General features: G+C 43.9%; 1 protein-coding gene across 1 annotated transcript in view; it reads right to left on the minus strand.

Annotated features, from left to right (window-relative positions):
• The window catches only part of SLC7A14 (solute carrier family 7 member 14), a 55,414-nt gene that overhangs the window by 8,197 nt on the left and 32,448 nt on the right, over positions 1-14,769 (minus strand). The window contains exons 4-6 of the mRNA XM_077159165.1: positions 8,256-8,402; positions 5,619-5,827; positions 2,936-3,813 (exon numbers count right to left, since the gene is read on the minus strand). Coding sequence (XP_077015280.1) covers positions 2,936-3,813; positions 5,619-5,827; positions 8,256-8,402 — 1,234 coding nt within the window. The remainder of the gene's footprint in view (positions 1-2,935; positions 3,814-5,618; positions 5,828-8,255; positions 8,403-14,769) is intronic.

Here is a 14,769-nt window from a genome sequence, read left to right on the forward strand (position 1 = left end):
CCTCCTATGTTCTGGAGCAGCTAGAAGTAAAAATCTGAGATGATGGTATAGTAGCCATGACAAACTCTGGGATCTGTCCTGTAACTACTTGTTGAAGAGTACTTTGAAAACTATTGCTTTTTTCTTTCTTTGCTTTGCATATGTTATATTATACAATACAAAAAGTGAAAAAAAAAATAAAACTAGCTGAGGGTGCTTTTAAAAATACTAAGCCTGGTCACACCAGACCAACTGACTCGGACAATCTCTGTGGGTGGAGTCTGGGCACAGTATATTTCAGAGGCAACCCAGATGATTCTATTGTGTAGCTATAAAGTTGAGACTCTATTCTGGTTGGCGCTTACTCATATGCTCACCTTCAAAGATTGTGCTACCAAAGCAGTTAGTAGCAGGTGCCCAGACACACTTGCACTCCTTCCCTAGTGTGGTTTGTTGGCTGCACATAGGAATCACCTGGGTGTGTGATGAACTGGGGACTCCAGTCTGCCCTGCTCTGGCTGGTCCTGAGCTGCCGGGGAGGCTGGGGTGTGTGCTATCAGCGAGATTACAAAAGGCTCCCAGGGAGTTTTTCTCATCTGATCATAGGGAGGGAAGCCTGAGTCAGAACAGGTTCACATCGTACTTTGGCATGTGATAGCTAATTTGTCCAAACCAGGGACAATGAATCATTTAAATGTTTAAAAGAAAGCCAAGAAACAATGCTTATGTTGCTTTCCCCAACACTTTTCTCATTTAAATACCCAACAGTAGCCAGTTCAGGACTGGTAGACTTATATACATTTTTTTTAACAGGTGAGTAAATTAAAGCCCAAAGAAGTTAAGTGATTTTCCCAGGTGGTGAGACAAGGAGGTGACAGAGCTGTGATGTGAACCTGGGACTATTTCACTTCAAAGGTGAAGCCATCTTCCCACTATTGCAAAATGCATGGGGTGCTCCAGAGGTGATGGAAGTTATGTAGAAGCAGCTACATAACTTGCAGAGGTTGTGCAAAATGAAAAGCAGGGCCTCTTGTTAAAAAAATATTGAGAATGTCCAGATGACAACCAGCAGAGCATTAAACCAAGCACAAGGCCTGTTGACTGCACAGGCCACCCACCCACGAAGCCAGCCCTCCTGGTATGTGTTAATCCCCACAAACTACATACTAAACCCTGATCTAATCAAGTCTGCAAAGAGGCAAGCTGGTGAGGTGGTAGGAGACCCACGTCCGAGCATGGGGATTCTAGAGTCTGGTAGCAGCTCAACTAACTTCTTGTTGATCATGAGCATGTTACTGAACTCTCTAAGAGCTTCAGTTTAATCATCTGTAAAATTTAAAGAGAGAGAAGTTGGGAGGAGGAGGACCAGATCAGTATTCTCTAAACTTTAGTTTCCTTTTTACTATAGCAGCTACCAGCATGAACTGTGTGCCCACACTACTTGAGTTCTAATCTTGGTTCAGCTATACTCTGGCTAGATGACCTTGGGGAAGTTACTTAATGTCTCTGGGCCTCAGTTTCTTCATCTGTAAGATGGGGATTTTCGTGAGGATTAAATAAATTAATATAAGTAAAGCGTTTAGAAATATTGTTTGATATTGATAAGTGCTATGTAGGTGTTATTCAACACTATGAATCGTATACCACCTGTGCTAGTATTAATCTTTTTCTTTAATTGACTTACTTTTTTTTTTACATAGGCAGGCACTGGGAAGTGAACCTAGGTCTCCAGCATGGCAGGCAAGAACTCTGCCACTGAGCCACTGTGGCCCACCCTTGACCTACTTTTTTAAACTTGAAAAATTATATGTAGTCTCTTCCTAAGCAATGGTAGTTGCAAAATCATCAGATTGATGTGCAATTTGTGTTTTTTCTAATACGTGTGAAATATATAAGATTTTAAAAAGCTCACTCATACTCTCTAAAATCAGCCCACATGTCACCAATGTCACACACTTTGAGGAACATCGAATTAAATACTGTTGAAAGCTTCTTTCAGCTTTGATAGTCTATGGGTGAATGCATAAATCCATGTGTATTTGTGTCTATATAAATACATACGTTCTTCATTTACTTCTAATCATAGTGGAGTCTTTCCGTTGGTTAGCTATATGTTTTGGTGGAAAAAAGTTTAAACTGAGAAGAGAGAGTGTGAATAAGTCATATACATGCTAAAATCCTGATGAGTCAGTGGGTTTCTCTCAAGAAATCTCTCTGAAGTCTAAGAAGGCATGAAGCTCAGAATAAGGAAGAATTGGGACAAAATGGTGGCAGGAGGGCACAGGCTGGCCTTCAGAGGTATAGAATCTGCTGAAAACACATCCACTATCCCATAGCAGATATGTGTTTCTCCCACTTCCCTATATCTAATTCCTATAGGCCTGTTTCAGATTCTACCTCTTCAAAATCCTCTTGGATATTTTACAAAAGTTAGATATAAAGTGAGGGATGTTAAATAATGCCATGTTGCAATTTTGTCAAAAAAAAGAAATGCCCCCAAATCTATATGTAATTCATAATTGCTCATTTTACAAATTAGAGCATTACTACTATTTCAGTTTGATTTTGTGAGGTTGTAAGATCAAATACATTTCTCACAATTAGTTTTATAATTTGTCGTTTCTAAGATGCAATCAATTTGCCCCTTTAATATGCTATATTGGTCTCCTTTTTACATGGATTCTCTTTAAGTGAACATTCTCTGTTACTTATTAACCTAATATGAGAAGAACTTCCAGTAATAATATTCAATAAAGTGACAGATTGCTTCTTCCAGAACAAACGACCAAGAGCTTAATAGGTAGAAAGGGGACAACTGGCTATCTTGACTCCAATGCAGGGTCCACTGAGCCAGTCAGATTTCTTTGGAATGAAGTGCCTAGTGCAGGTAATTTGGGGATGAGCCTGTTCAAGGCCTTGAAAGGAAACTCTCAAGATTCCAAAGAAAGTCGCTTACCCACAAAACACCAGACTGCAAACCGGATCCAGGTGATGGTGGAGAGCTTTAGCATGAGATAGATGTTCACCAGCATGGCGAAAGCAGGCACAAAGGGGAGGCAAGGGGCCATGTAGGGCAGCTTCTTGGGGTTCTCTGGCTGCTGCAGGATCACGAACACGAGGACACTGATCAGCAGCAGCATCAGAATGACCAGCAGGATGGCCCACCAGCTCTGCTCTGAGATGTAGTCAGAGCCAAAGATGATGAAGGAGCAGAAGACGAACATGAGGACGAAGAGCAGGAGCACACAGACCGTCACCGTGTGTCCAGTGGCTGCTGTGGGCCGGTCCATTTTGCCTGGAAGACCCAACCGGATCCTCATGGTGTAGTACCGGGGCCCGATCAGCTTCTTCAACTTGATGAGATAAATGTTTTCTGACTCATCAGCTTCTATGCCCGTGGTCATGTCCACAGTGCCATAGTTGGGGTGGTTGACATTGTAGACTGACTTGTCTGATTTTCCGATGAGCATCTCATTGTCTCCCAAGGATGGTAAGTTTTTGGCCCCACATGTGTTGGTGGCTGGGCCAGAAAATTCTTCCCCTTCACTCACGGGAGAACACACTTCCTTCTCACAGTCAGCCAGAATGCCCTCCTTTTTCTTGGTGTGCTCTTCAGATAAGAACTTGACAAAGCCATCGATGTCACTCTCTGGTTGGTATCGAAGTAGCAAGACACAGACAGAGACCAAGGTGTAGGCAAGGAGTGTGCCAATGGACATCATCTCTATCAGGTCTCTCAGACTGACCAAGAGTGAGAGGAGAGCTGCCAGGAACCCTGACACAATGCAGGCCACCACTGGGGTCTCTGTGTAGGAGCTTACGTGGGCCAGGAACCTGGAGGGAGGTGCAAATAGAGGGTTAATGGTGGGCTGCCAATGGCTGTTGACTCTATCATGGCTTAACCTGAGGTCCCCCTCCACCAATTTGCTTCTGGATTCACTGTTTTAAATATAGCTGCTCTTCCTACCCCAAGATTTGGTTCCTAGAAGAGCAATATAATTCAAAGAGAATTCACTTTAGTTCCTTGGTTTTGAGGCAAACCTTACTAAAGCTCCTATTTCATTATGTGATGTGAAGGGTTGGCTGAATCTAGCAGGTAGATCTAGGAGGATGTAAATCAAAGCCAGGGCTGGGCTGTAAAGAAGTGATGGTTGGAAGAAGTCATACACCTGTTTGTGGGTCCTCTAGACCTGTGTTGCCCAAACTGTGGTCCATGAATCAGGAGCATCAGCATCGCTATGCTATCATCATCATGTTAGAGATACATGGTCTTAGGTTTCACCCCAGACTTACTATATTAGAATATCTCGGGTTGGAGCTCAGCAAACTGTGTTTCAACAAGACTGTCAGGGGATTGACTAAAGCTTGAGAAGCACTTCTGTACAATGAAAGTATAGGGATATAGTTGGCCAAATAGCACAATTATTAAGAACATCTGCTTATAGATGCAGGCTCAAGTCCAGCTAATTGTCAATGAAAGAAGAAATAACCAAAAACACTGATTAAATAGCAAACACTTTTTCAGTATTTCCAGTAGGGTCCTCTCTTATCCTTTCCTTCCTCCTGGTCCTCACACCTTTCTCCTTTTCCATTCCTCCCTTATTTTGTGATTCATACAGGCCATAAATTGTGCTTGGCAACCCAGTGTCTTTTCTCTTAGTTTTTTTTGACAGCAGAAAAACTTTTTGGGCATGTGAAATTGTTACATCTCCACCATCATCAACCTCTTCTTGATCTGTCTAGCTCACCAGACCCAACCGCTATATGTGGGAAAAAACTACTGGTGAAAAAGATGATGCCAGGTGTGGAGGCCAAGTCCCTGAGCTGGCTGGCTCCCTCTGTACCTCTGAGAGCTCCTTGGCCCGTGTGGTTGACTCCTTGCTTTGTGCACTTGAAGAATGCCTTTCCTGAAAGGACCTCACACAGTGGGGCCTGGGAACCAAGAGAAGGGTCCACATACATTTTGTGCCATTGGCAGATAGGTCATTTCATGGCCAATGAAGGGGGCTGGAACTTTCAACATATTGACATGGTTAAGAGTCTAGTATTTGAAGTCAGACAGTTCTGGGTTCAAATCCTGTCTGCCACTTAACAGTTGGGGACTTGGGACCAATTTCTTTTACCTTTCTTAACCCTAGTATATTCATTTGCAAAATAGAGTTATTGTGAAGACTAAGTTGGACACCGTATATAAAGCACCTGGTATATATACAAGTGTTCAATAAATGGCAGCTTTGTTGCATAGAATTTTTTTAGCTTCAGAGGGACTGTGGATGAGGTTTCAATGTGAAGGCATGCTTAAGAAATCCCCAGGATGGGATTCTTCCTTCCAGAGGCCAACCGGTGTGGCAATTTGGCATCCGCCACCTTCACAAAGGCTCACATGATGTCAAACGAGAGGGGAGAGGGCAACTGGAGGAATATACTAGCTTGTGCTGGATTGAGGAACTTAGTGTCAAACTGAGGGGAAGTTTCAGGACCTGAGCTCTTTTCACTCAAACTGAGCCAGGATGTTTGCCAAGTAAACACAGTCTCTGGGAAAGGCCCTCACACAAATCACAGTTAGGTTAATAGCAGGAAGCATTTCCCCTGGACAGGTGTGGCAGAGTGTAGCATATTCCACAGAGCATAGCTCTTACCTGAAGAGGAGCCCATCACCAGCCATGGCATAAATGACCCTCGGCATTGGGAAGAGAGAGCCCAGCAAGCTGACTGTCAGTCCTGCAACCGACCCAATGGCCACCACAAATTTGGCAGCATAGAACCCATGAGCCACAAACATCTCCATGAGTGGGGACTCCGTGTCAATGGCATAATATGGCACCATTAAGGTTAAGATGATGCTCACCTGTTAAAACAAGAGAAGACATGGCTGAATGTAGAGGGGGTCAACAGCATGGAGGAGGAGGGCAAAGAGACCATGGCCTTGGAGCCAGAGGCTTGCACAGTAGCTTGGATCTGACAATTTCTGGCATTACCTTTACTTTAGATCAGTCATTTGGCCTCTGGGGCTTTTAGCCTCAGTATATTCTTTATATATGTGAATTTAGTGGATTGGACCAGATAATCTTAACTGTCTCTTTGAAATCTGAGGATAGCTGAGCCCCATGAAAGCAGACTTATACTGACGGTTGGATGGAGGGCTGATGTTACCTGGCAGAAGGAGGTGGAGCTAGTGGCCCTGAAGCCCAAGCCTGGTAGTAACCATGAGCACCTGCCTACACGGACAAGATCCTCTTTTCTTTGATACCTTTGGTGTCCCACAGGTCTTTTCTCTTCTCCTTCCCACCCCCAAGACCAGAGATCAGAACTCCAAAGATAAGAGCTCTGGAGGTCCACAGTCCCGGTTGATGGGACCAAAGGATGACTCATAGTTCCATTTCCACTTTGTAGCTTGGTCCTGGGAGCCAGGTAGACCAACAAACAAATTATGGCATCAGATGCAATCCAGTCCTATTCTGGGCCTATAACCTGTAAGACCTCATGGCATTTCTTAACCAGGAATCAGCTGGCCCCTGTTTCCCTTCATGTGTCATAGACCCACCATAATATCCTTTCTGTGAGAATTGGCCCCAGGCAATGAAATCACTAGTGAAAATGGCCAATCCTGTCATCAAGATCCTGAAGGGTAAGGGATCATGCTTTTCTAGATCCCTTCTTTACCTAGTCTTCAGGAGCCAAGATCCTGCAGGGAAGCCATGGCCGCTAGGAAGGACACCAGGATGTATTACCACAGCTCAGCAACTCAGCTCTTCTCTTGGGGTGGGAATGCCCTGCTGCCCAGCACTAGACCAAACAGCCCCTGAGGCATGGTTACAGTCCAAACATTTCCCAGCAAGATCACCACTTGCAACATCACAGTTAGGGATGAGGAAGGGTGTAAGAGAGTGGGACTTATTTTTACAGCAACTTGCATAGAGTCCCCTGCCCACCTAAGAGCAGGGGCGAGGGTAAAAGCTGTGAATGCCCAGAAACACTCTGTAGTCTGTAGAGCACTTATTCTAAGGAAGAAAGTGTGATTATTGACTTCATTGTATGTGCTGCAAGGGTCGATCCTCTGGAGGAAGGGGAGGTATGAGGAGGAATGGAAGTGGAAACGGAAGGCAGTGTCTGCTGCACCCCTGCCACTTCTCCTAGGCATCCTGCTTGCAGAGATAATGTGGGGATGATAAGATGCAGCCACGTGCATGTGGGTGTGTTGGGGGAAGTGAAGATCGACCCACTTTTAAAATGTTTGCATGGGCAACTGAGTTTCTATAAACCACACCCAAGGTAGCTGTCACCTTTTCCTTTGGCTTCCTGGACAATCTCGCTTTGCAGCTTGCCTTAATGCTAACAGCCAAGGTGGCTGCTAAAGATGGTTTTGTGGGAAAAAAGTGTGTCTCTCATGATTCGGCAGCAGGAACGGCACGGCCGAGAGACCCCATGCTCAACTGCTGGCTCTTTCCTACTCTTGACATCTAAAGTGAGTGGAAACTGCAGGATCTGGGGGTGTCTGAGTAGGGAGCACACACCTGTTGACTTGTCAGCTGGTTCTCTCCATCGCTGGGACCTTAGGGAGCTGTTAGGTGTGGCTGAGCTATTCGGTGACAGAAGTTCTGGAATGGGGGCTGAGAAATGAAACATCACAAATGCAAGGAGCATCTCAAGGGCGTGATCCTGAGATATGGCTAAAGGCATCTTTCTGAGGCTCCCCCTTGGTGGAGTAGCACAAAGGGGTAAATTTGAGCTGGTATGAAAAGAGCGGAAAAAAATTGCATTTCTTCCCCGAGATTTAAGAGGAAGAGAGCCTCTAGAGGACAATGCATTCCTCTCCCCCCACTGCAGGGAGCCTTGCTGCTTTGCTTCGGGGAAGCTCCCAGAAGACAGAGAGCATTGAGGAATGTGCACAGAGGCCCACAATGCTTCTGCCCCGCACACTCACCCGTTACTGCCAGCCTATGATCTGAGCTCCTTGGACAGGGGCCCATTCCCTACATGCCATCCCCTGGGGAAGCAGTGGACACCAAAAGCCTATGATTAGGGAGGGGCGGGGATGGAGACTCAAGAGAGCCAGACTGAAGTGGGGTTTAGGGCTTCTCCTTGACTTCAGTCTGCGGTCTTGCTTTTCTGCTTATCATCAGTGAGTGGAGCCATAGAGGACATGAGATATGTGAATACAAAATAGGTCTAATTTCTGATGTAAAGGGAACACAGTCCCAGCACCACATTTTAAGGTTAAATATAAAAAGCTCATGAGAAGGATTCCATAAAACTTCTAAGTGTTTGGTACTTACAGATACATATGCTGTCAGGCAGATGACCAGGGAGGCAGTGATGGCATAAGGGATGGACGTGTTGGGATTCTTGGCTTCCTCTCCGGTAGTGGCAATGATATCAAAGCCAATGAAAGCGTAGAAACAAGTGGCTGCTCCTTGCAGCACCTGTGTGGACGACGACGTTTGTCAGACTTAAGAATGTCAAAGAAGCATCTTGGCCTTAAGAGGGGTACCCATCATTGTCCAATGCCCTGCTGACATTACTGAGTGGTAGAGGGAGAACCACAGGCTAATGTGGTGAAATGATTGTTGATCTTCTCTACTTTCTAGGCATGTGGTCTTGAGCAATTCCTTCATATGTAAACTGGAGATAAGAGGAATTATGCCGAATACAAACTGGGCCATCCACACATTCATTTTGGAAATGTCAGATATGTTGGCTTCCCTGCATATAGTGACAGGGGGCGGGGGGTGGGATTCATTAATTTCACTGTACTTTGTTTTCATCCAAAGTTTTTCAACCTCAGCTGGAGGTTGTATGATTACAGCCTTAGGGGATGTTTGGAAATAAAGGGGCAAACTTTTGACTGTCACAGAGACATGGGGTGGGTGAAACTGGCATTTAGTGTAGGGGGCTGTGCTGCTTTGAAGCTGTTATGCACCCCAGAAAAGCCATGTTCATTTCATCCAATCTTGTGGGGGCAGACCCAATTGTGGGTGGGACATTCAGATTAGGTTGTTTCCATGCAGATGGGACCCTGCCCATCCTAGGTGGGTCTTAATATTACTTTTTATGGAGTCCTTTATGAGAGAATTCAGAGCCTGGAGAGCAGACAAATGAAACCGAGACACAGACGTGTGGAGATGCTAAGCTAAGAGACAAAATTCAGAGTTTGCCCTGGAGAAGCTAAGTAAGGACCCACAGACATGGAGAGAGAAAGCCACTGAAATCAGAAGCTGAAAGCAATGAACCAGGAGCAAGGATCAGCAGATGCCAGCCATGTGCCTTTCCAGCTGACAGAGGTGTGTCAGATGCCACCAGCATTTCTTCAAAGCCAAGGTATCTTTCTCTGGACATTGGGACATTCACCACTTTACAACTGTAAATTTGTAACCTAATAAATTCCCTTTATAAAAGCCAATCCATTTCTGATATATTGCATTCCAGCAGCATCAGCAAACTGATACAGGGGCTTAGATGCTTCTGCACAGAAAACTGTCCTGCCTAAATTACCCTGAGTACCCTTGATAGATCGTCTCCATGGTAATTTCCACATCTGAAATGATAAAAAAGATTTTCAGGCCTTCAGATATTCTCTTGTCTTTAATGGGAAGATAGGGTAGAGACAGACTGTGATTTTTCTACTCCTTTTGGGGACTTGAATGACCTATTCGGGCTGTGAAGCAGGAGAAGGTCAGTGTCAAGCTGGGGACACCTGCCTGAAAGTCTGTCTGAAAGGGACCCACATGGCCCTGAGGGAGGTTAAGACTTCAGAAGTTGCCAGTGGAAATCTTTGATTGAGGAGTATGTTACTTTCTTCCAAAGACTCTATTGAGTCTTTGAAGTTTACAAAGTTTCCCGACCTTGGCATTCTCATTATCAGCTGAAAGTAAAAAAATGAACTTTCTTGCATGCCTGTGGAGGTCCTTTCAGAGGAAAGTGAGGGACAGTTTTTGGACTTGTGTGTAGAGGGCAAGGGGACTTGGCAGTGTGCAAGCATGATAGCAAGGGTTCCAGGTAAGGTTCATCACAGACTGGGGTGAATGATGTTCTCCCCAAATTCATGTCTTTCTGAAATCTGGAAATGAGATCATTGCAGACATTGATAAGTTAAGTAGTGCTGGATTAGGGTGGGCTCTAAATCCAATATGACTGGTATTTTATAAGAAGAGGGAAATTTAGACGTGGAGAGAATGCCATGTGATGATAGAGAGATTGGAGTTATGCTGCCACAGACAAGGAATGCCAAAGATTTCTGACAACTACCAGAAGCTGGAAGAGACAAAGAAGGTTTGTCCTTTAAAGCCTTCAGTGAGAGCATGGGTCTGGTGACCCCTTGGTTGTGGCCTCTTGGCCTACAGAACTGTAGGAGAGAATAGATTTCTGTTGTTTCCAGCCACCCACCTTGAAGTATCTTGTTATAGCAGCCCTAGGAAATTAATGTGCCCACAATATAGATTCATAAATGATGAAATTCAAAACATGTGCAAAATAGATACTTGTCCCTAAGAGTTCACTCTCTCTTCCCCACTCAATTAATAAAAGACAGAATATTAAATATTAGGATCTACAAAGTACATCAGAAAACTGGAGAGCTTAAAATTTCAAAAGTAGCATTTGTTGAGTTTGTCTCTTCTACAGTCCCTCCCAAGTAGGATGTTAACTTAACTCAGAGGTTCATATTTTGGGGTCATGGAGTTTAGGGGGCCTATGAATCTTGGTGGGAAAGAATTACATCTTTATTTTCCCTGCCCTCTAAATGAAAGTTGGCATTACTTTCAATTATGAATGTAGGTGACAAACTGACTGTACCTGTGACTGTCACTAACTACAGTCAGCATTTTCATATACATTAGAGTTGTTGCAGAGATCTTGAAATACTGTTTATGTTCATTGCTACTTCAAAATTACTATCATTATCAGACATATATTGAATGCACTAATAAAGAAGCACATTATTATATTAGGATTTAAAAATATTTTTATACTTGTGTTTTAGCATAATTGGCTTCTTTTGAATTCCTGTGTAATCAGGTGTACATAGGTTTCACCACATTATTAAGGAATCCATTGTATAAAATGTTAAGAAGCCCTGGTCTATTCTAGTAACTTGGGTAGAAAGAACTTCTCAGAGAGAAGCAGCTCCAGAAGAAGCCTACTTTCTGGGGAAGGAGAGAATTTCCACTTTCACTGCAGTGAGTTCCTTTATTTTAAGGTGTGGAAGGAATCTTTGGCCTTTAGGCAAGGAGAGAACACAGATCTCACCCCATCAAACATAGAGCTTGGAGGGACTGGAAATGTGTTTGCTTTTCACTTGTCTAGACAATACTGGTGAACAGATTTCTGGGATTGCAGACTTGCTAAACTGTCCTGATTAAGGAAAGCCTTATTTAAAGACAGCTTCCAAAAACAGGTCCTGCCTTCCCTTCCTTTAAGATCTTCCTTCCCTGACACACACACACACACACACACACACACACACACTTCTCTTCTAAATCATATGGCCACCTAGCCTGTAAGCCTCAAGATGCATCACTGCCAGCAATGATGTCCCAGGGCTACCGTCCCGTGCCTATTTGTGTGGTCAGCTCTGGATGGAAAGTCTGCCTGCTGAGGAAAGGGGGTGGGGAGAATTAGAAATAAGAACTCTGGGGGCAAATCTACCCTTGAAAATAGTGGGAAGTCTGCAAACCAAGCCATGTGAGGTATGCCTGAGGGCTTGGGATGTTTAACCTGAAGAAGAGAAGACTCAGTGGTAGGCATGGAGGACACTTTCAGATATTTGAAGTTTTGACAATTTGTAGCAATTGGAGTAAAGGCAGTGGGTGACTCCCAGAGCCATGCTTCTAGGTAGCTCAGATTGGGTTAGGAGTGTGGGCTTCATAGATTCACAGATCTAGGATTGTTCTGCCACAGACTAGTTGGTGGCCTAAGCCCCTACTTCTTGATCACTTCTGTGGAGATAATAATAGCACTTATCTCATGGGGTTGATACAAGGATTAAATGAGAGAATATAGTAAAGTGCATTCCTGGAATAGAGTAGGAACTCAATAAATATTAGATCTTACCAGCAATTTTATTATTATTATTTCTTGTTTCTCAAGAGCAGGTGAAACCCAAGGGCACAAACAAATTCTTACATATCTAATAATTATTGCTGTCTTAAAAGGTAGCCCATATTTATTAATTGCTACAATGTACCAGGCACTGTACTTCATGCTGGGGATAGAGTGATGAATAAAAAGGACTCTGCACTTGACGTCATGGGGCTTGGAGTCTCGAGGATACTAGGAGACCAAAAAGATAACACTGTGGTAATAAACAAGACTGATAAGTAGCTATAATATGTATAAAACCCAAAAGATACAATTTTCTAAGTGGACACAAGAATGGCTGGCAATGACTGATAATAATTAAATACCACAAAACTAACAAATAAACTTATGATCAAGCTGGGAAGAGGGAATAGTTTTGCAAAGAGAATTGTACTTAGTTTGAATTTGCATATGCAGAGCTAGAAAGCAAAAACAATTGAAGAAAGACTGGAGAGATCAAAGGCAGGACTTTTGAAGATAGTACTGCAATCAGGCTGGAAATAGAATTTAATTCAGCTGTTTTAAATGGAATTATTTCAGTGAAGGGACTTTGGGCAGGTACAGGCAGACAACAGGCAGGGCGTTAGTCAGGGCAAAAGGAGTGAAGGACAGATGCGTAGGCAGCAGAGGCTGGCAACAGGGAGACGCTGTGACTCAAAGTGGGAGATGGTTTCCAGGAGCCCAGTGGGAACTGTATTTGGGGAGGTCACAGACAGCAGCAGGGATGTAGTGCCACGGTGGGGAGGGAATGAGGAAGGAGTACCCTGAACCTTTCTTACTTCCCACCTTCTTCTCCTGTTTATTATATCTTCTATTAGCGATACCCAACAGGAGGCAATCAGTGAGGGGTCTTGCATGAACAGTGCCTGAAAATGTATCTGGGAAGTGGAGGCAAGTACACCTACCAAAACCAAACCTACCCTGGCCCAACAAAACATAGATTAAACAAGGAGGTTATCAAAGAGATCATGGTATTAGTGAAAAAAAAAATCACCTTTATCCTTAAATTATTTTGTATGAATATTTTTTTTCCTTGCAACGATCCCTGATTGGGATGAAATGAAATTGCACGTGGGTGTGTCTCCATCCAAAAACTCACTAAAACTGCTTTCTACTTCATTCTATGCAGATCTCAGATGTGGGCCCTGGTATTTTTGACTATGCCACCCTTCCATGCATGAAAGGACCTGTGGTTCTTAAGAGTGGGCATCTATGAATACAATTGTGGGTGAAATGTATGCATGTATACCGTGCTTCTGTGTTCATTGGTAATTTGTCCTTACTCTTTTCTTTAATGTCTTATGCAAGTAAAAAATAATATTGACTTTTTAAATTTGATGACATGAGCTGAAGTTATTCTCCAAGTTAACCTCGTGTAGCTCTTTAGCCAGGTGGTCCAGAATGATTTTTTTTTTTTTGGCATGGGCAGGCACTGGGAATCGAACCTGGGTCTCTGGCATGGTAGGCGAGAAGTCTGTCTGCCGAGCCGAGCCACGGTGGCCCACCCCAGTATGGTTTTTGCAGGGAAGCAGCACGTGCCTCAGTTGCTGGAAGGCTGCTGCTTAATTAGCTGTCAAAAGCAATGTCATTAGTGGGCTACTCGGTGTGTGTGGTCCTTAAATCTGGCCCCCTGTGCTTTGCTGATATTTGAGAGGCATTGGGATGAGGCAGCCCTCCCATCTTGGCCAGCCTGCCAGATGCCTGTGAGATAATTAGTCCCCTTTATATTATTCACTCCTAAGGTAACAAGACACAACTCCAACTTTAATAGAATTTTCTCCCTCCCTCATGCCCCAGCTCTATTAGCAGCCTTTACACAGTGACAGTGGAATGTGTTAATAGGTTCCAACAAATGGATTCTGATGTGGTGGATATGAAAAACAACTTTTCCTTTGTTTGGAGGCTGTCAGCATTCCCCTCAAATGCTTCTGTGAACTGTTTTCCTGGGAGCTATTTGTGCTGGTAAGTATCACATTTGGTTAAAGAAAAAACCCTATGATAGCATCAAGAACAAATAACATTAAGGGGAATACACAACCAGCCATGCTCAGGGGCTGAAGAATTACAGATGGAAATTGGGGTTCAGCTAAGGGCCAGCAGTCACTTGATATTTGGAGAAATGTTTTGTTTTTCTTAAGCTCTTCAAGACCAAAGAAACACTTGACCCAGAACCCGTAAGTGAGTAAACCATTCCTTAAGATATTTTCTTTGGAAGGACATATAGTTGGAGCAGGGGAAAGAGTGGGATTTTGAGGGGTCTATGGCCGGAGGACAGAATGTTCATTAACTCTTTCAAATACTTGGGAATTGTGTTCAGATCATGCAATGGAAGTCTTATAGCCATCCCCTGAGAGCTGTAGGCTGACACAATGGTTTCCTCCATGCCATTTTACTCAAAAGGGTTTGAAGAATAAAGTGGATTGGAGCTCCTTACGAGTCTCCTGTTCAGGGGTAGGGGTCAGAGCTTCCCTAAGGAGTGAAGTTCATGCAACTGCCAAGTGGGCAACAGGCTGTTGTTGATGGTTGTTAGACAACAGAGTGGTGGTCGACATGTGCAAAGGGGGGTGGTCTGACCTTAACAAAAATAGGATCTCAATTCAAAGCAGCCTTGGAATGGAAAAGTGACCTGAAACCAAAGTTGAGAAAAATCAGGTCCTGTTCACTTCTCTCGGGAGGAAATGTACTGGGCAGAAATCCAAGTCCTGGCAGCTAACA

This window comes from Tamandua tetradactyla, chromosome 5 (genome assembly GCF_023851605.1).
Source record: "Tamandua tetradactyla isolate mTamTet1 chromosome 5, mTamTet1.pri, whole genome shotgun sequence".
Classification (NCBI taxonomy): Eukaryota; Metazoa; Chordata; class Mammalia; order Pilosa; family Myrmecophagidae; genus Tamandua; species Tamandua tetradactyla.